The sequence below is a fragment of the Saccopteryx bilineata genome, chromosome 6 (genome assembly GCF_036850765.1).
Source record: "Saccopteryx bilineata isolate mSacBil1 chromosome 6, mSacBil1_pri_phased_curated, whole genome shotgun sequence".
In the NCBI taxonomy this organism is placed as follows: Eukaryota; Metazoa; Chordata; class Mammalia; order Chiroptera; family Emballonuridae; genus Saccopteryx; species Saccopteryx bilineata.
The window spans coordinates 125,996,091-126,016,605 of record NC_089495.1 but is presented as its reverse complement, the minus strand read 5'-3'; the positions used below and the strand labels follow the sequence as shown (position 1 = coordinate 126,016,605).

Sequence of the window (20,515 nt, the reverse complement as noted above, 5' to 3'; positions counted from 1 at the left end):
TTCACCCTCAGGCAGGAAGCTCAGGTCTCAGGTAGGAAGCTCTCAAGAGACTGGTCCCGTGATGGGGGCTCAGTGAAAGCCCAGGTTTGGCCGCCATGTGCACCACGTGGCCTGCGTGTTTGTAGAACAAGGTTCTGTGCTCAGGACACGCTTTTTGCCAACATGACCCAGCCAGCACCCACCCACCCAACTGTCACCACCAGCAGCCTCCAAGGCACACCCTGTCCCCCATGCCAGTGTGGGAGAGCCTTGAGGCCCTACTGGGAAAATGAGAGACTGTGGCCCAAAGGAAAAGGAGAAAACGTGAGGGAACACTCAAGACTCTGGTGGAGTGACAATGATGGAGCAGTGGGAACCCAGCACATGTCTGCCCCTCATCACCAACAGGAATAGCAGAACATAGGACTTAATGTAAGATTATAAACTTGAGTGACTTGTGGACCTGCCCACCTCTGGGGCTCTGCCTGGATGTCCCCTGCAGGCCCGTTAGGTCTCGGGGACAGGAGCAGGCGGGCAAGCCACCCTTTGCCCTCTGGAGTGTCTGGGTAACCTTGGCACCAAACCCTGATATAGAAGGAGGAGGGGGACTGGAGAGCCTGTGGCTGCAGAGCACATGACCTCACAGTCCCTGAATGAAGTAATATGGGGTGACAAGCCTTCTGACAGCCTTAATTAATAAAAGGCATTAAACTGGCTACCAGGGACAGAACAGATTGGATAGGATGGGAGGAACAAGCACTCGGAGGATTCTCACCCCCCGCCCCAGGGAGCAGCTGGTTCTCCTGTGGGCCTGATTTCTCTTACCACCCTGGTGCTCCGTGCCAGGTGCCTGCAGAGCCCCCTCCCAGACCTCTTGCCCAGACAAGGGAGGTGAATGGAGCCGGACGGAGGCAGCATCCGCCGGTTGCAGCGTCAGGCAGCTCAGATCACAGCCCAGGTCAACCACATACTGGCTGTGTGCATGGGAAGCAGGTCGTTTCCCACCGAGCTTTTTTCCTTGGCAGGAACATGCCTGTTCAAGGGTTGATGATTACATGAAATAACATGTTTTTATTGCTTAACACAGTGCCGGGCTCTCATGAGCCGTCGACCTATGGCGGTCACAGCTGTCCTCAGCATCTACTGAGCGTCTGCCATGTCAGGTGCTGAGGACTCCATGGTAAGCCCGTTCCCCCAGAGATCTCACATCTGAATGCCACCTTCCACTGCTAAGATTCTAGAATGTTCCAGTGGACTCAGGTGCTGAAACATCACCCTTTCCACCCCTGCTCTGCCCTGAGGCACGTGTACCATCACCCCTGCTTCCAAAGGCCACACCCCAAAGTCTCCTTGAAGTGCTAGCCTGCAGGGACCCCACACACACACCCTGCACAGAGGCGGATTAAGGTCGATTGAGGCCCCAAGCACAGAAGAAAATATTTGACCCCTTAAAAAAAGAGACAGGGAAAATAAAAATACCTATTAACCATATTTTTAAATAAAAAACATTATGTACTATTTTTTTTTTCATTTTTCCAAAGCTGGAAACGGGGAGGCAGTCAGACAGACTCCCGCATGCGCCCGACCGGGATCCACCCAGCATGCCCACCAGGGGGCGATGTTCTGCCCATCTGAGGCATCTCTCTGTTGCATCCAGAGCCATTCTAGCGCCTGAGGCAGAGGCCACAGAGCCATCCCCGGCGCGCCTGGGCCATCTTTGCTCCAATGGAGCCTCGGCTGCGGGAGGGGAAGAGAGAGACAGAGAGGAAGGAGAGGGGGAGGGGTGGAGAAGCAGATGGGCGCTTCTCCTGTGTGCCCTGGCCGGGAATCGAACCCAGAACTCCTGCACGCCAGGCTGATGCTCTACTGCTGAGCCAACCAGCTAGGGCCAAAAAATATTATGTACTATTAATGTTAAAATTGCACATATGAAACCAAACTTGGTATCATTAGAAAAAAGTGTAAAGTTGGGTTTTGTGGGGGCCTTCAGAAGTAGGGGCCCAGGGCGTGCACCAGGTGTGCCCGCCGTTAAATCCACCTCTGACCCTGCACACCTTTGGGTGATGTCTTGTAGAACTTCTCTAAGGGAGGCATGACATTGTCCAGGAGGGAGAAGTTTTTCTGTCCAAGGTTCTGAGGCTATGGTCTGGGAGGGGGCAGGCAGGGGTCTTGACTGGAGGTGGGGGTGGTGACGCTGGGCCTGCCTCCCAGGCCTTCTAGACTCCCCTCCACTGGCCAGCACCTGACATTTTCAAGGTGCCGGCCAGGGCAGGGACCTCTTCCGCTCTGGCAGGGACAGTCTTCCATATGACATGGGATCTGGAGCTCAGGAGCAAGGGAGGTGGCCTGTGTCTGGGCTGAGGAAGCAACAGAGTCAGAGGCAAGAACCCAGTAAGGCCAGACTGTGGCAGGGCCTTCCTGTGGCGGCCAGGCCTCAGCCCCCACCGCGGGGCCTTCCTCCCAGGGCAGCCCCCACAAAATCCTAGATCTTGGCAGGTCCTCAGAAACTATTGTGACTGTTTTCTATCGGTGCTTCTGGAAAATAATGCCCTCACCCCTCCTCCACACATGGGGGCCCCTCTGTGAGTCCTGTGGAAATGGCTCCAGCAGCAGGACTTGCCTGGCCAGCAAGCACACCTCTGGGCTGGCATTGCTGTCGGTTGGCCACCCTGCACATTGAAATGTTGGCCTGAGCCAAACACAGTGAAGAGGCTAATTTGTTGCGCTCTGAGAATCACATGAGGCTTTTCAGATATAGTTAATACTCACAGCACCTCCACCAGAGTATCCACTCACTGGTGTACCCCAGAAACCGAGAGCCTGGCACCTGGCTGGCCGCTTGCTCCATGCGTGTTTAAGCAATGGGAGTTCAGGCACACCTTGGCTCCTCCTCCTGCGGGCACAGATGTGAGAACAGCAGCCCTCCCCAAGTCAGCCTCCCGGTGCCAGTTTCCTCCTCAATCCAGTGGACAGCATGTGCGCCGAGGTCCCTTTCTGGGCTCCCGGTTGTCACACATCTCCTGTGTGCATTGCCGGGCCCACCCGCCTTGGATATGTTCAGAAAACTTCCACTGTTTCTGGCCAGGGTGCCTAGACTCATGGCCAGACATCTCCCCCAGGATCCGACCAAAGACAGCCAAACCCCTTGGCAGGACCCAAGGCAGCCCCAGTGGTGTGCCCACAGGGACAGAGGTCACTGTGTGCCTGGCCACCTCCCTTGACGCCATCATGTCAGCTTCATCTTCATTCCTTTTCAATAATCTCTTCTTTTCCCGAAAACTTCACTTTCTTAAGATTACCACGTTTAAAAACACTGTGGGAACATTACCTCCAAGAAAACTCAGCCCAGTGTGTCTGTGCCGAGGTCTCCTGTGCTCCCGTGTCCTTCCTCCACTCCCCCATCACCTCTCTGAGCATCCGATTCCATCCCGTTATCTGGGCAGTCCTCCTGCTCCATGACACTCCTGCGTCTGCTCCTAATCCCCCCCCCACACACACACACAGAGTCTCCCTCTCAGCAGGCGGGTGTCCCCTGGGCCCTCAGCACCTGAGAACAGAAATGTGAGGCGGTCGGGGGATGATTCTGGACCACCTGAATTTGGATCAGACAGAGCTACTGAGAATAGCCGTGGCCACGCGTTCCAGAGCTGCCCTCAGTGGGGGCAGCTGTTGTCGATCCTTGAGTCCACAGAGGGTCAGCGAGTGGAGAACGAGTCCATGGACCACAGTCATGCAGGCCCCAAGGTTAAGGTCAAGCTGGGAGGTGGGTGGTAATGTCCAGTAGGCAGACCTCAGCTCTGTGTACAGAAGAGCTTTCTGGCAGAGCTGTTCTGAGATTGAAGGCCCCCCGTGTTGGCAGTGAGGCCCTGTAGGGAAGGCATAAGGATGACAGTCCCAGGTTGGGCTGGGTGTCACCTGCAGTGAACTCCTGTTCTAAGATTTAGGAGTTGAAGGAATGAGGTTTGCCCAGGATACAGATGCCCTGGCATTCAGAGATTTGGCACAGCCTCGGGGCATACCCTGGAATTGGAAGGGACCCATCCCTGCTTCCAGACTAGAAGCTCAGAGCCCTAAGGTCCCCTGGCTCAGTTGTCACTGGAGGCCCCAGGGACTTGAGCCCACGCTTTCTGCCTGCTGGAGGTAAGCCACCTGGTTGGCCTGCCTCCCCTTGTGACATTGATTCTGCATAGATGCTCAAAAGGGGCTCTCTGGACAGGTGTCCTCCGTCGTGACCACGTTCACACCAGTAGCATAAAGGGTTGTGATCAGACTTCAGACCTGAAGCGTCTCTCCTCACCACATAGCTGGTGTCCTCAGTGTCCCCTCTGTGAAGCATGGCCCAAGACACCTGCCTTTTCAGGTCACGAGCAGATTAAATGGCTTAGTTTGCAGGGCATGTGGTACTGGGTAAGCCCAGCCCACTCCCCTCTGGTGTGTGCCCACTGCCTGGCACCATGCTTGGCCAGCAGCAGAGGTTCACTAGATGCCACTGACTTGGGTAAAGATCAGCGTGCAGGATGTGGAGGTGAGGGTGAGGACCCGCTCCTGTCTCAGGGCAGGTGAGAGTTACACAGAGTGGGACGGGCACATTGCCTACCTGACAGTTTGACCTGTGGGGCAGTGGCTCTGCCCTGCTCCCCTCCTCTGTTCTGTCTGGAAGCTGACTGTGCCCAGAGGTGGTGGATAAATAGGTCGGCACCTAGCCGATGCCTCCGGCGTCCCTCCCACTGTAGACCAGGATGTGTGGCACCTCCCTTCTGGATGAGCAGTCTGAGAGGCTGTTAGCCTAATTGTCCTGGAGGGGGCCATGAGCAGAGAGAGTGGAGGGAAGTGGCCTGGCAGGACTGGAAGGGACTCTGTATTAACTCTCTGCTTCTGCACACACACACACCCCACTGCTTTCTCCTTCACTCTCCCCCCCAGCATCCTGCCATACCATCACCCCTCATACACACACAAGGGACCCTCACTCCACAGGACGGAAACACACTGACAGGGAACACGGGAATGCGGTGATGTGGGCAGAGACATTTGAGGGGGGGGTCTTAGCTCTAGATCTTGAAGATGGAGGGTGCTCCCACCCAGCCCCTGCCTGCAAGCAGATGAGTCACTGTCTCCTTCCATAAACCAAGAGGTAAGGCCGAGCCCAGGGCCACCCAGAAATGGAGGTGTTGGGCCAATGCTCAGGGTCTGGTGCCAAAGGCAGTCCCACCAGAGTGTAGGAGCCACAACTGGGCCGATAGCCACAGGCCTTCCCTAAGAAGCTGACCAGGCCTTCCCTGTCCAGAGCCCTCCCTGTCCCCTGTCCAAGACAAGCCCTTCCATTGCAGGTCGCTATAGCATCAGAGTCCAACAGGAAACAAGTCACTCACTCAGATAAATTACTCAAGTTTATTTACAAGGAGACTCTATAGAGCACTGTCTTGTGGGTGGGGCAAGGTGGGACCACCAGGGACAGTGCAGGACCCAGTCCACACAGGTCTCCTCTCAGAGAGGGGAGAGGGGCCTAGTTGGGCAGGTGGCAGACACCAGGCTCAGTTATTCACAGAACCCCAGCCACACGCACCCTCCTGGGGACATCTCCCCTCATCCCCCGGAGTCAGTCCCATCCTTCTGTGTCTGTGGCCCTCGGTTTCCCTTCGGAACTCAGTGCCATCCAGCCACCATTACCACCTTGCTGGGCCAGAACTCCTCTAGGGCAGGCAAGTACAGGCCCTGACAGAGGGCCTCCCAGGGAACAGCGCCCAGGAATGTGGCTTGGAGTGGGATTAAGAAGGTCAGAGTCCAGGAATTGGGGGCTGCAGGTGTAGGCAGCTCACTGGAGAAACTTGGCTCTCTAGGGAAGCAGTGTGTTGGGTTTATAGGCTGGCGGAGCTGTGATCAAGGAGGGTATTTTCCCCTGTTATGGGAGACACGGCAGCGAAGGCCTGAGCTGTGAGCACATGGTGTGGGAAGGACTGGACCCCAGTCTGCAACAGAAGGTATTGGTCATAGACAGGACTGGGGACGCCCATCCCTGGGACATGAGGGAAGGCAGAGTACAGGACACAAGGCAGGTAGGTGAGCTGCTGAGCTGGATGTTCCCTTCCATTTCCTGCAGAAAACAGGCAGCCAGTCCATCAGCAGGAGTGAGGATAAGGGAGAAAGCCTAGAGGGTTGTTGACAAGGAGGAAGAGTCAAGTGGTCGCAGGGTGTGAGAGCTGAGAGGCGGTGCCCGGCCACTCGGGGTGGCGCTGGTCGGTCTGAAGTGACTTGTTCAGGGGGGTTCTGTGTTTTTCTCCCGCAGTGCGGGCCATGGAGCGAGGAGAGTCGGGCTGCATCTCACCAGTTTTGCCAAGCAAATGAGATGACAGGAGAGAGGGACAAGTCTGCAAAGGGAGGGTGGATAAGTGACTCAACCATGGCCTTTAAACTTTAACCCATCCATTCATCTACTTATCTGTCCATCCATGCATCCACCCACCCATCCATCCATCTACCCCCATTTATCCACCCATCCATCAATCCATCTATTCACCTACTCATCCATCCATCCATCCATCCATTCATCCATTCATCCATCCATCCACCTATCCATCCATCCACTCACTCAACCCACCATCCAGAGCACCAAATGGTTACTTGTCAGGGAAACCTATTCAGAGAGGATAAACAGGCACCTAGGACCACCTGCTGGCTGAGAGGGGGGATTGGAGCCCCTCCCTGTGCATCCCACATCCCTCTCGGGACCTTCCTGTGAGGGACCATGGCTGTGCACAGTGGAACAGAAGGGTAGGTGTGGGAGCCAGGCAGCCCGAGCGCCTATCCTGGTTCCTCCAAGCACTAGCCTGACAAATCGCCTCAGTTTTAGTAGCTGTGCAGTGGCGAAGAAGTCGTGTTCAGTCTGTGGGCTGGAGGGAAGTGAATGAGCTCACGTCGTTTGTATACTGTGATGTGCTGACTTTATCTCCACATTTCAAATGTTCCTAGTTGTCTCACCTCACACGGCCTCCTGCATACCCACACCCTTTCAGACCCTGGCACTCGGCACCCCCGCCCGGCCGGGTAAGCCCACCTTTGTGTTGCAGGTTCCCTAATAGTCTGAGCTCTGGGCTTCAGTGGTGGGTCCACTCCCACTGGTGGGAGTGAATGGCAGCCTTCACTCAGCCCGGATGGGACATGGGGAAAAGGAGACTGGGGGAAGTTGGGGTGGGGTGAGAAGGAGGCAGATGAGAGGGGAGCCTCCCTTTCTCGGAGGCTTGGAGGAGGTGGGGGGGAGGGGCGCTCTGCAGATGTAAGTTAGTGAAGGCTCTAATCAAATATTTATCAGTTAATTGATCTTGTGAGCCACCTCTCCCTCACCCTCATTTTCCCAGTTTCCTCCTGGCTCTCCTACCACCTCCTTCCTTGCCATCCGAGTGCCCCTCCACCCAGCTGCAGCCCCCCTACTGGGCTCTGTCCTCCTTCACCCTGAGCCCACCCTTCTCCCTCGCCTGGGAGCTGGGAACACTGCCAACATGGGTGTTAACAGTGGGTTGTGGGGCTTCATGGTGACTTGGAGCAATGAGGTGGGAACCTCTAGCATGGGGCCTGCGTTCCTGTTTCCCTCCCATTGTCAGGAATGCAAATGCTGCCCCGGTTTCTGCAGAGGGAGAGGACGCCATGGCCTCCCCAAGAAGGATGACAAGGCCATCAGCTTACTAGCTGTCAGGGGTCAGCCCAGGAGCTGGGGATATCAGGCCCTGAGACAGCAGAGGCTGCCATTAGGGGTTTAGAGAGCAGGGTGAGGCTAGGCCCTGGGCACAGAGTGACCTCAGACCTCCATCTACAAGGGGATGGGCAGGCTGGTGGCTTTGAGGATAGGGCCCTGGCCTGAAGGCAGAGCCCCCAGCAGGGTCTCTGACTCTCCATCACCCTGGTGTGGGTGGGCCTCTCTGGGCACCTCATACTTTAACAACTAACTGACTCAACTTCTGAGTCCGTGTCTAAATTCGCCCTCTCACTGGACTGCAGACCCCCACAGGGGCAGGGGCTGCCTATCCCAATCCACGGGCTCCCGGTAAACCAGCGGTTCTCAACCTGTGGGTCGCGACCCCGGCGGGGAAATACATATTTTATTTTAAAATGTATTGTATAATAAATATGTATTTCCCGATTGCTTTAGGCGACCCCTGTGTTTTGGTCGTTCAACCCCTGCCAGGGTCGCGACCCACAGGTTGAGAACCGCTGCAGTAAACAGTTATCAGGTGGATGAATAGTGAGGGAATGACAGCGACATAAAGAGCAAGTCCCAGCATGCTCTGTGGGAAGAGCGCCCGTCTTGTGGGGAAGACGGGAGAGGAGACAGATGTCAGATGTGCCAGGTCAGCGTGGTGGTGAGCACAGAGCACACACAGGGTTCTTCCCTCGATGGGGAGGAGGGTCGTCCTGAGTGCCAGACTCTCTATGCTTGTGCAAGGGTCCTTCTGTGCAGCCAGGCCACTCAAGTGTGAGTGGGCACCTGTCCTCACAGGGGAAGGGCACTCTGCCCCTTGGGGACACCCTGAGAAGGCAAGAGTGTCTCACCTGTTCAGAGGCTGCTGCAAACTTACCTCTGATTGTGTCTACAGTGTGGGACAGGGAGCGAAATGTCAGGAACCCGCCCCCACCCACCTCCCCCTTGACACCACAAGGGACCCAGTCCCTCTGAGGCTAAGGGACTTCTACCAGGGCTGCTGCCCTAGATCAGTGGTTCCCACAGCACCCATCTGGCAGGCGGTGGTCCGGGGTGGGGCTGAGATTCCACACTGACAAGCTCCCGGGGGAGGGGGGTGCAGTGAGTGTCCAGGCCTCCCCAGAACGCTAACCAGCCTTCTCTCTCTCTCCTTCCACAGGGCAATCAAGACGCCACGGCTCCGCCTGAAGCAATGGCTCAGCCCTATCCCCCCACCCAGTACCCCCCTCCACCACAGAACGGCATCCCCGCAGAGTATGCCCCGCCCCCGCCGCACCCCACGCAGGACTACTCTGGCCAGACCCCGGTGCCCCCAGAGCACGGCATGACCCTGTACACACCAGCACAGACCCACCCCGAGCAGCCGGGCACTGAGGCCAGCACTCAGCCCATCGCTGGGGCCCAGACAATGCCGGTAAGGGGCCCTGGCCACCGTGAGCTGCAGGGAGCGGGACCACCCAGAAAGGCAGTGAGGGGACCCCAGGGTGGAGGGGCAGGCTCTGGAGCAAGGGGGAGCCCAGCCTCACAGCTCTTGATCATCTGACACCAGGCATCTTTGGAGGCACCTGCTCAGCCAGGCACTGCAGGTTAGGAGTGACCTGCCCTGTAGCAGCAGGCCCACCACCTCCAGCTGCCCCCCACCACCTCCAGCTGCCCCCCACCACCTCCAGCTGCCCCCCACCACTCGCTTCCAGGGCCAGACTTCAGCCAAACTCTCACCTCATCTGGGAGGTGGAGTGTGTCCCCAGCTGTAGTGACTTGTTAACGGGAAGCGAGGGAGATGGTGAAGGCCAGTGGTCTGGGCTCGCCCACCCAGTGTCATGGGGGCGAGCAGGAGGGCGGATAGCAGGAGAGGCGGCCCGGGGCTCAGAGCTGTCTCGGGTGCAGGCTCTCCTATCATTTCTAATCACTTGTAATCTACCTGCTTGGCCACCCTCCAATCAGATAGCTTCAATTATGTGGTTGTAATACAGCTCGGAGAAGAAAGGGCTGAGCCCTGCACTTACTGCCATGAGGAGCTGTGGCGAGGAGAGGCTGCCCCAGGCCTACCCCCCGGAGACCAGGCCCACAGCCCCTGCCTTCCCGGGCTCCCCGGTGCCTTCTCCAGGCGCCCACTCCTGCCGCCACGCTGGGGCCATGGGGTCATCCAGTCATCCCTGCTGGCTCCATCCCAGTGTGGGCTGGGCAGGCTGGGCGAGGGGCCAGCAACTCCGAGCTGCCCAGGAGCAGCAGCACCACCCTGGTGGCTCCTGATGGGTGCCGCCTCTACCGTGCCCCCATGGCCCTCCTCCTAACACAGTCTGGCTCCCAACGTGCTGTGTGGAACCAAATATTACCTGCCCTCCCCCTGTGGACAGCATCATCCAAGCTCTCTGGGGAGTGAGCCACCCAGGTGCCCCCGGGGCTGGACCAGACCCTTGCCTGAGGCACAGCCAGTGCCCTTCCTCCCTGATTGGAGCACCGCCCAGCCTGAGTCTGCTCAAAGCCAGTGGACACTCCCGCACTCTGCCGTCCTGGCGCACTGTCTCCCGTTGACGCCTCCTGGGTCACAGCCCAGGAGCCACCTATACCTCCCCCACTTCTGTCTCTGCTTCCGATGCCTCAGACCCTTGACCTACCTGCACACGCTCTGAAAAGAGGTGAGCAGAGCCAGAGGGGCTCGCCGTGACCGCGTCACCTGGCCAGCTGGTCTCTTTCTGATGGACTGCAGTGGACAGGGGGATGGGGGGGAGCCTCATGACCTCCTCACAGACAAATGGTAAGCCCAAGATTCACCTGGGAAGTGAACAGTGTTAGGAGAAGAGATGATCAGATGCATGACGCCACCAAGTTGGGGCCGACCGCTGACCCCTATGCAGCAGAAAGAGCCTGAGACCTCCACACGGGGCCCCAGCACAGCCTGACGGGACACATTCAGTCTGCCTTTGCTCAGCAGGCGAGCAGGGCGCCTATGTGAGCCAGGCACTGACCAGCACGGGGTACCCAGAAGCAACTACAGGCCCTGCCCCATAATGGCCATCAGGTCCCACCAGCCAAGGACATAAAAGTCGAAAGGGCCAGCTGTGGCCTCTGTGGCTATTAGAGTCCATGGGCCTTGGGGAACCCCAGAGTACCGGAGAGAAGTCCACACTGAGAGAGGAGGAGGCTTACTTCTCTGGCCAAACGTAAAGTGCCCATCCTGGGGGACACCAGCCTGACCTTCCATCCTTCCTCTGACCCGGGTCTCCTCAGGCCCTGTGAGGGATCAGGGTCTGCAGGTATGCCTCCTGGGGACTAGGAGGACGGTCTTCTCTAGGCCCTGGGCCGAAGGAGCTGTTATGGAAGTCACTGGTGCTGCCTGGTGAGACCTGGGCCGCTGCCTCAGGCGTGAGCACTCTGGCCCCAGAGCACGTATCCCGGCAGAGCTGGAGAGAGTGGCCAATGCCCCATCCTGCTCTGAGGGTCCAGGAGCCACCTTCTCCCCAGAGAAGCTGCCAGCACCCCACCTGAAGGCTGAACACCTGTGCCAGTCAGCTATCCCCTGTCCTCCCCAAACCTCCTCTGGGCCTGCCCCAGGCAGCCCCGTGTTAGGATCGGGAGGGACAGAGTAGCAGCCTATGCGAGCTCCCAGCTTTTGTTCAGACCTGCCTTTCCCGCATGTGACTTCCCTTGTCATCTACGTCCTTTTGGCAAAAGTCAGCGTGGGACACAGCATGACTGGAGCTGCTGATGGATGGGGACAGCCTCACTATTCTGCAGCCCCCTAAAGTATAGTTTGGGGACCACCTCCCAGAGCACTCATCATGCAACGTCTCATGGGACCCCTGCAGGTGTCCTTCCACTCACTTGCCCACGCTGGGTCCTGGGACAGCCAGAGGGGCTTCTCCCAGAAACTCCTCCCACTCTTTGCACCTTCCTCTGGAGCCGCCTCATCTTTGCACTGGGCCTCTCCTCCCCCACAAGCAGGCCCTGCTGCGGCAGGAAGTCTGCCAAGAGTGGTATCCTTTACTCCCTGCATTCTTGGCCCTAGGAGTGTGTTCCATGTTAGAGTGTGGGGTGGAGAGGCAGGTGAAGAGAAGACAGGATGAGACCCAGCCATGCGGCCACCATATTGGCAAAATGCAAGCAGATAAGCCCTGGCCATTTGGCTCAGCAGTAGAGGATCAGCCCAGCGTGTGGAAGTCCTGGGTTTGATTCCAGGCTAGGACACAGGAGAAGCTCCTGTCTGCTTCTCTCTCTCCTTTATCTCTCTCTTCCCCTCCCACAGCAGAGGCTCCAATGGAGCAAAGGCCCAGGTGCTAGAATGGCTCCGGTTGCAACAGAGCAATGGCTCAGGTGGGGAAAGCATCTCCCCCTGGTGAGCATGCCGGGTGGGTCCCGGTCAGGCGCATGCGGGAGTCTGTTGCTCTGCTGCACCACTTCTCACTTCAGAAAAATACAGGAAAAAAAAAGAAGAAGAAGCAGATGACACCGTTCGTACCAATCCAACAGGTGCAGCAGCAGCCAAGACCTAGAAGGTGGCATCGTTCAAACAGCCCACAGTGGACACATAGCTGCAACTGAGGGGCTTCCTAGTGCCCCTGGTTTGGAACAAAACATCATGAACAGACAACTGGAGGCCACCAGCGGGAACACCTCCTCTGAAGCCAACTCACTGCCCACCAGGGTGAGCCACATTGGCAAGCAGCTGACGGTCATCACACAAGTCCCCAGGAGGCTCTGCAGGAACAGCTGTGAGAGGGGACGGGGCTGTGCAGAAGGGAGACCCACTTCACCTGGTCTCATGTCAGCAGACTCTCTGTCCCAGCAATGGGCACAGGTCATCGTCTGCGCCCAAGACCTCCCTGGCCCCTGCACAGGGCTTTCCTGGCCCCTCCCTCTGCTGGGCTCGGGGAAGCCTGGTGAAGGGGTCTGCAGGCTCCTTGGAGGACGGGGAAGGTTGGAGATGTGCTGGGTAACATCTGAGACCCACCCCTAAAACACCAAGGCCAGCTCCTGTCCTTGGAAGGGGAGGCCGGAGGAGACATGGCAGCTACAGTGACACAGAGATGGGGAAGGACACAGAAGCAAAGCCACCAAAACCAGCCGTGGGAGGGAAAGGGGTGTCGTTAGTGTGTTGCTTTATATTTCTGTGCATGAAGGCAAAGAGTGCCCCCAGAGAGGCAATGCCGGCTGCCTGGACCACTGTGACAAATGATGGGCAGGCCTCTGTCTCCCTCCCCCCGGTAGCCAGTGTGCCATGACACTGGGGTTTCTCAGCACATCTTAAATTTTACAGCCACCAAGCCCATTTATCTGCCTATGGGCACAGCTGCACTCGGGGCCAGGGGCTCCTTCCTTACTAGTGTCTGGGCTGCACTTGTGCCTTAGTCCCCCCACCCTGGGCCACTCCCTTCAAGTCTCCTACTTTGCCCTCGGCTGTTCCTCTCAGGGCCTTTTGAGGGGATCTGGACCTTGTTGACACCCAATAAGCTCCTTCTCCCATAGTCTGCCAAGCCTCCCAGCCGGGTTAACCACTGCCCTCTGCTGGCTTGAAGTCAGCATTGCATGTCTGTCTCCTGGCTGGATTCCCAAATCTGAGTGGCTCCATTAGTCAACTATGGCCAGGAGCAGCCGAGAAATGCACAGTAGCCATGAGGATATAACCAAGGGCACTGGGCCCACCATGAGCACAGCATGGCAAGCCACACCTGCGGTAGCCAGAAAGTGAGGCCCAGACCTCTGCAAGAAGCAGCTAACGCACAGACGAGCTCTCTGGGGGCTCAGTGCAGGCTTGCTTTCTGCAAGAAGTGGGGCCAAGGCAGGAGGGCCACAGGAGAATTGGGGACAGGCACACTGTTGGGCATCACTAGGTCACGGCTGGCTGGGAGGAGCTTTCAGGCAGCTGCCTGGCAGTGCCCATCAAGAGCACAGTCCTGGTGCAGGCCAGCCCAGACTCTGTATACCAGCTGCCCCAGTTCCTCCTGCCAGCTGTTCCACAGATGCTTCCAGGAGTGGCACTTGCTGATCACCAACAGCCCAGCCCACCCATGGGCACACATTCCTCTCACAGCCTGACAAAGGGCTGAGAGAACACAACACCTGTCAGCACTGGGCTTGCTGCACAGGGTGCCTAAGCTGCGGAGACACAGGTCATGCGAGGATGGTAGCTTCAGGCCCATGCCTGGCACCCTACACTGAGCATACTTCTCAACACAAGAATGCAGAGTCTAAGAGACATTTGAACGGGAAGCTCCTGCAGCCTTCAAGACTCTTTCCCAGCTTGTCACCTGGAAGTGTGTCCTCGGTCCCCCTCACTAGCCGGGGACTCAATAATGTTCCCTCCCCTCTCCTATAGCAGCTGCAACCTGGTCAGAGGCCTCCTGGCTGAGCACAGGCTGGGAGGAATGGTGACATTTTTCCAGATAGGGTGACCAGGACGGCCTTGGAGAATAACCAGTCAGGAATTCAGAGAGTGACCACAGCCATGGCTGTACTGTGCCTTTGAGTGGGCCTCTACCCCTCAAGCACAGCGGCCTCACCCTGCTCACCTGTCCTAACTTTGGGGGACTTGTACTGGTCAGTGCTCCTCTGGTGGCCTGTGGCTGACACCCACCAGAAAGTGGCTTCCAGCCTCTCGTGCTGGCCAGCTGCCTCTGCTCCCCAGGCCACATGGGAGACCATGGCCACCAACTTGTACAAATTCCAACATGGGCTCAGAGGACCACCCTCTACCTTCGCTCTCTCCAGGCATAGCAGAAAGGCTCAAGTGGCTTTCCGAGGGCCAGTGCCCCCCAAAACACACCTTCAGCTGGGGTCCTGTCCTAGAAGCCGAGACAAGAATGCAAGCCAAGCAGCACATTGGGGAGATGACACCAAGAAAACCCCCAAGGAGAACCAGGAAGATCCAGGAAAGGGAAGGAGAAAATAAAAGTTTTGTTCTCACCCCCACTGTGGTATGTGAGGGCAGCAGAGTCCCATGGCAGGAAGCCAGGCATCTTGTCCACCCACCCCGTCTGTCACCCCCTGGACACTAACACTCCAACTTGCCCACAAGTGAGCTGAGAAGAGTTGTCACCAGCTGGCAGTCAGCAGTTCTGGGATGCCCCCAGTGGCATACAGAGGGCTTCAGGCATCCCCAGTCATAGTGAGTTCACCAGGCAGCTCAGTCGGCAGCCTCTCATCACCCAGCCAGCGTTGATGGAGCACCTGCTGAAGGCCTTCAGCACCGGAAGTTCAGCAGGGACAGACCCAGGGTGCCAGCCAGCCTGGCAGTGAGCTGGCGGCCCGCCCATGGCGAAGTTCACCGGGGAGGAGCCTCACCCACACCACCAGCCAACCTGCTCACTGCCCCGCCCGACACTGAGCTGCCACGGGGCCTCATCCCAGCCCCATGCTCACAGGAAGCTGCTGGGGGGTGCGATTCCTGCTTATTGGCAGCTTTGTTTCCTGAGACCCAGGCCTTTTGGAGTCCCTCTGTTAAAACAATGTCTGGGTCCAAAATGAGGACCAGCTAGCTATAAAGGACAGAACTTACAAGGTCACTCTGTGCCTTTGAAAACCGTGGCTCCCAGAGTGCTGAGCAGCAGAGTGAGGCTGGAATAACAGACAGCCCCCAGGTGGCCGTGGGCTGGGGCGGCACCCCTGTAGACATGTGTGGCCAGCTGCAGGTTCAGAAATGTCCACTTTCTCATCAGGCCTTGAAACTGGAGTGCTCCCCTGTCTAGGCAAAGGGCAAACCCAGGACTTTGAGAACCAGTTCACGGAGCTGAGGGACCATGGTCAGACCTGGACCAGGTGGAGAAGCAGAGGCACATGGGGACAAGGAGGCCTGGCCTTGCTCTAGTGTCACAGGCACCGCTGAGGCAGAGGCGGGGGGTGGGGGACAGCTCTGAGGCTGGGCTGCTGCTGTGCGTGTCCCATGAGCACATCTGCCCAGATTCCCTGGAGGATCCAGCCCCCTGGCCCGGGAGAGGGAGACCGAGGGGTTGGGAGGACCTGGTTTTGGACACTGCTTCCTCCCAGTGTGGGCTGGGAGCTGAGAGAGCCCCTCACCCCGATCTTCTCCCCACAGCTGACAGACGAGGCAGCACAGACGGATAGCCAGCCACTCCACCCCTCCGACCCCACAGAGAAGCAGCAGCCCAAGCGGCTTCACGTCTCCAACATCCCCTTCCGGTTCAGGGACCCTGACCTGCGGCAGATGTTCGGGGTGAGTGTGGTGGGTCTCCTGGCTCAGCCTCTGGCACGGGCCAAGGTGCCACAGGGGCTCCCTGGGGTCTCCTGCCCTCACTGCCTCCCAGTCCAGCCAGCTCTGACCTGAGCATGTGCGGTGGGAGGGAGGGACGAGGAGGGTCACAGCTCAAGAGTAGTGGGACCTGCTATAGCTGCCGACCCCTCGCCAGGCATCGGCCTACCTCTCTACCGCCTGTCCTCAGACTTCATAGGATCCCCTCAAGGCCAAAGCCAATGCCCTTTAAGTTATTAATCTGTTGCTGTCTTCTGGCAAAGGGCTCAGGATTCCTTGCTCCTCTAAGGGCACCTGGAGGGGCAGCCCACCTCCTTCCTCGCCCAGCAGCCATTCAGCCCCTGCCTCTGCTGTGTGCCTTGGGCTGGCACTGCGCCTCTCTGGGCCTGCACCTTCCGGGCTCCAGGGCTGGGGCCACGGGAGAACACACACTTGATGGGAAGCCAGTGCCTGACGATTTCTTCCCTTATTTCTCCGGGTCTGTTCCTAGATCGAGTGCTGAGGGATGTCAGGCACTTGCAGGGTTGCTGTGAGAGCCACCATGAGCCCTGTAGACCTGTAGTCACTCTGTTCTGTTACTAGTGGAGCCCTCAGCAGGTGCTGACGCCCACTGCGTGCTGGGCTGCTGAGCAGGTGGGCGGGTGGGTGGCAGCCAGGCATTCGGCCTGGAGCGGTACAGTCACTCAGCTCCTGACTGCCCACCACGGAGGCCACATGCACCTGGGCCATGTTCACTCTCCCTGCCTTGTCACTCAAACTTTTCCTCCTGCCTGTGCTGTCACCCCTCCCTCCGCCACTAGCTAGGCAGGCTCTGGTCCTGAACCCCCCATGCCACCCCCACCCCTGGCGGGACTTTTCAGGAAGGTGCCCAGGGAACAGCCTCAGGATGGACCAAGCACCCATGCCTGACCTGGAAATACACTCCCCTTCTCAGGGGCCAGGTACCTTTGGGTTTGGGGCTTAGGCCCGTGGGGTGCTGGCAGGATTCAGAATCATCAGAAGATGAAGGTTCTGCCCCTCTCAGCCCTGGACCCATGCATCTGCCCACCCTCTCTGAGACTGGAGCCCCACTTAAAGCAGCTGCATTGTGGAGTCTCACTGTCCTGGGCCTGTACTCCCACTAGCTCACTGGCCCTCAGGGGTCGTCTCACCCATCCCTACACAGTGCCATCAGCTCCCTTGGCCCAGCACCAGGGCGGGCACCTTCTTCCCTTTCTGGCAGAGCTGGGCTTGCATTACTGACTGGCTCCATGTTGCCTTGCTGCCCCCGTTTCACCCACCTCTGGGGTGTTTTGAGGTGAAAAGGAACCCCGTCATTGTATGCACTGGAGGTTTCGGGACAGGCCCTTCGGGCCCTCGCTGGCATTTGGGGCACCTTGTCCCAGGTTGACTGTCTCACTCATCAGTGAGAGACAGGCTGCCCCTGTCAGCTCCAGGCCGGTGACAGGGCAGGAAGGGGAAGCCAGAGCGTCTGAGCCCACCCAGCTGGTACGCCCTGGCCAGGCAGAGGAGTCTGGGTCTTGTCGTGGGTGCTCCGAAGGCCTGGCCCCAGCCACCACAGGCCTCACTTTCTCTCCCAGGGAGTCCTGCTCCCTCCCAGCTCCCACTTCTTGTGAAGGACTTTTCCATAGTCCTTACCCTTTAGTGTGAATTAGGGGTGTGTGTCAGCAACATGTGCCAAAGTCCAGCAGAGAAAGGAGAGGGACACTGGTGATGGTTACGCTGTTCTCACCCCTGTCACCAACCACAGCCCCAGCATGTAGATGGGGTCCCATCCTGGAGGGAAAGCTCTCTCCACAGGGAGGTGGGGAGGGTGTCCCTGCCCCCTCATGCTGCTCCAAGCTCCAAGTGCTCTCCTCTCCTGTGCCAGGCTGGAAGGGGAACCAGAGCAGAGGACCAGTCTCGGCAGCAGCGGTGCGGGGCTCCTGGGGTGCAGGCTGCCCGGCCAGCAATCTGAACCCACCATATCCTGTCTCTCCCACCCCCTCTGTTTCTGCAGCAATTCGGAAAAATTTTAGACGTGGAGATCATTTTTAACGAACGGGGCTCCAAGGTGGGTGCCGCCCAGAGGCCGCCACCATTACCGCGCCGGCTGTAGGTCCTGCCAGGCTAACGTGTGACATGTGCGTTTCCTTCCTGGAGAGCTTCGCGCCCGAGGACCCCTGAGCGACACGGGTGCTTGTATTCCCCTCCTCCGCCCCCCTTCCCCACCCCACTGTCTGTGTTGTCGCTGTCGCTGCCGCTGCTGACACCTCCTTCTCTCTAAGCTGCCAGGACCTCTCTGTCTGCACTGGGAGCTCCTCCAGGGGGCCAGGGGCCGGCCTGGAGTCAGCCCTGAGGCTTGGGGGTGAGGCTACAGGGTGGGCAGGCTGGAAAGTGCCCAGCAAAGATGAACCCTGCTTCCTGCTCTGGGACAGGAAGGCACTGCCCCCCCCCCAGGCTTCTCGGGTGCAGGTGGGTGGGGCTGCTCCCCCTCAGGTCCTGACACGAAGCTTCGGGCCCCCGGTGGGGTTAGGGCAACAGTCCTGGACCCCAGCAGGGTCAGTGTCTCTTTTCCCTTTCACCGGTCCCCTTCGGGATGCCAGGTGGTAAGCTCAGGCTGGGCTAAGGCCACATTTGAGCCTGGGGCCCTACCCTTCCTGAGCACCATGCTGGTGGCACCAGGACAGACCTCTGGGCTGCCTGAGTCTCTCCTTCAACTCAGCTGACTCAACCCCCCTTTCTTTCTCTCCCCCCCTTTTTCTCTCCTTCCCCTTGGCCCTGCCCCCACCCCATGCCTCCTCTTGTTTTTTTTCTTTTTCTCATCCTATGTCTTTCTCTTCGTGTCTGTCCTTCTCTGCTCACAGGGTTTTGGGTTTGTAACTTTTGAAACTAGCTCAGATGCTGACCGAGCCCGGGAGAAGCTGAATGGGACGATCGTAGAGGGACGGAAAATTGAGGTGCTCAGATAAGTGTGCTACCGCAGGGACACCTGTCACCCCGGGTCCCCTGCCTCAGTTCCCCTGCTGCCCTGCAGAGCACCAGGACAGGTTCCCTGGAACAGGGTGTTGGTAGGGGCAGGGCGGGGCCACACTGAGGCCAGAGCCTAGTGGGCCTGCTGCCCTTGTGGGACTAGACTTCAGGTCCACCCAAGGTCCCCTTCCCTTCCTCCTCTCCTTCCTGAAAGAGAACCCCTGATGGGGGCCTCAGCCAGGCACTGGGGGGACTCCAGAAACCATGTTTGAGGCTTGGCAGCTCCAAGGACCATGGCCAGCCTAGTCGGTCCCCTAGTTGAGAGGGGACCATTCATCCCCCAACCCCTCTCATAGGGGCCAGCATCTGCCTCCTGGGTCTCCCCCCAAACCACCAGCCTGCTGTTTGCCCCTGCCCTCACCCCCACACACACACACAGGGTCAGGAGCAAGTGGTAAGAGCCTAGAACATGAACCAGACCTGAGGAGCAGCAGGAAGAGGAGGCAACCCCCCCCCCCACACACACACACACCACTTCCTCGTCACTTCCCAGAGGACCACGCGTCCCTCAGCAGTGCTGGGGGTCTGGGAGCTGGGCTCCTCCATGGCAGGACAGCGAAGGGTGGTGGAGAGGGAGGGGTCAGCAGCTAGCACACAGCTCACAAGAAGGGCAGTGGAGAGCTCTGGGGGGAGGGTTCCCAAAGGACAGAGTACTGGAGGTACTGACCTTGGCCAGGGTCTGGCCCAGCACCCAGTGGCACCTGAGGCTGTGACCCAAGGCCCCAGAGGCTGACACTGGCTCCTTGCTCAGGCTCTGCTCCCTGCCCTGTTCTCTGCTCCCTGCCCTGTTCTCTGCTCCCTTCTGCAGAGGCCCACTTCCTCCTTCCGGCTCCCTGAGTAGTATGACCAGGGACTTAGAGGACTGGGTAACGGAACCAACACCCTTGGCACCCTCCTGCCCCTCCCTCATTGGCCTTGTCCCCCATGGGCACATGGGCCCATCAGAAAGATCTGACCTCAGAGGAATGGGCAGAGGGGTGGCCATATTAGTGCCACCTGGGGTGGAGGCTGTCTTGGGGGCAGGTCTGTGAGCTGACCTGAGAACACTTTGAGGAGAGGCCACCAGCCAGCTTCTCCATTGACCCTGGGTTGCCAGAGAGAGGCTGGGACTTGGTTTGCAGAACAGCCATATGAAGGTCAGGAGCCAGTGAGTCAGGACACAGTGCCTGAGCCAAGGGCCTGGGCCTGGGGCAGACCAGGCACTGCCTAGTGCTGGGAGCAGTCGTGGCCAAGGCTCCCCGGAGGCAGGGCAGCACAGCAGAGAGAGGTGGGCAGGCCAGGCTGGAGGCCAGGCTGGCAGCAGAGGCTGTCCTGTGCCTCTGCCTGGGGGCCCCAGGACCTCCCAACCCCCAGCCTCCTCTGAGGGGCCATGGAGAAGTACAGAGCAGGACTGGGGTGGCCAGTGGCCCCCAAGAGGCTAATGCTTCCCTCACCGTCTCCCTCCCTCTCTCTGGGCAGGTCAATAATGCTACAGCCCGAGTCATGACCAACAAGAAGACTTCGAACCCCTACACCAATGGTAAGGGGCCTGGGACCCCAAGGAGGCTGGAGGGGCCTCCACCAGGACAGAGAAGCCCTGGAGGAGCCCAGCTGGAGACTGAACCTCCCTGGATGCTCGGTGCCCC

General features: G+C 58.7%; 1 protein-coding gene and 1 long non-coding RNA gene across 8 annotated transcripts in view; one reads left to right on the top strand and one right to left on the bottom strand.

Annotated features, from left to right (window-relative positions):
- The window catches only part of RBFOX3 (RNA binding fox-1 homolog 3), a 161,874-nt gene that overhangs the window by 130,240 nt on the left and 11,119 nt on the right, over nucleotides 1-20,515 (top strand). For 5 of the 7 annotated variants that reach the window (XM_066235583.1, XM_066235586.1, XM_066235587.1 and 2 more), the window contains 5 exons: nucleotides 8,832-9,086; nucleotides 15,705-15,842; nucleotides 17,878-17,931; nucleotides 18,725-18,817; nucleotides 20,349-20,409. In XM_066235583.1, the coding sequence (XP_066091680.1) occupies nucleotides 8,832-9,086; nucleotides 15,705-15,842; nucleotides 17,878-17,931; nucleotides 18,725-18,817; nucleotides 20,349-20,409 (601 nt within the window). The remainder of the gene's footprint in view (nucleotides 1-8,831; nucleotides 9,087-15,704; nucleotides 15,843-17,877; nucleotides 17,932-18,724; nucleotides 18,818-20,348; nucleotides 20,410-20,515) is intronic. The other 2 variants (XM_066235588.1, XM_066235584.1) reach the window with 1 other exon arrangement.
- LOC136308262 (uncharacterized) lies at nucleotides 5,375-14,906 on the bottom strand. The gene is made up of 3 exons (XR_010726082.1): nucleotides 14,577-14,906; nucleotides 10,291-10,447; nucleotides 5,375-6,347 (listed from the first exon to the last, which is right to left on the bottom strand). It is a non-coding gene; the product is annotated as an uncharacterized lncRNA (long non-coding RNA).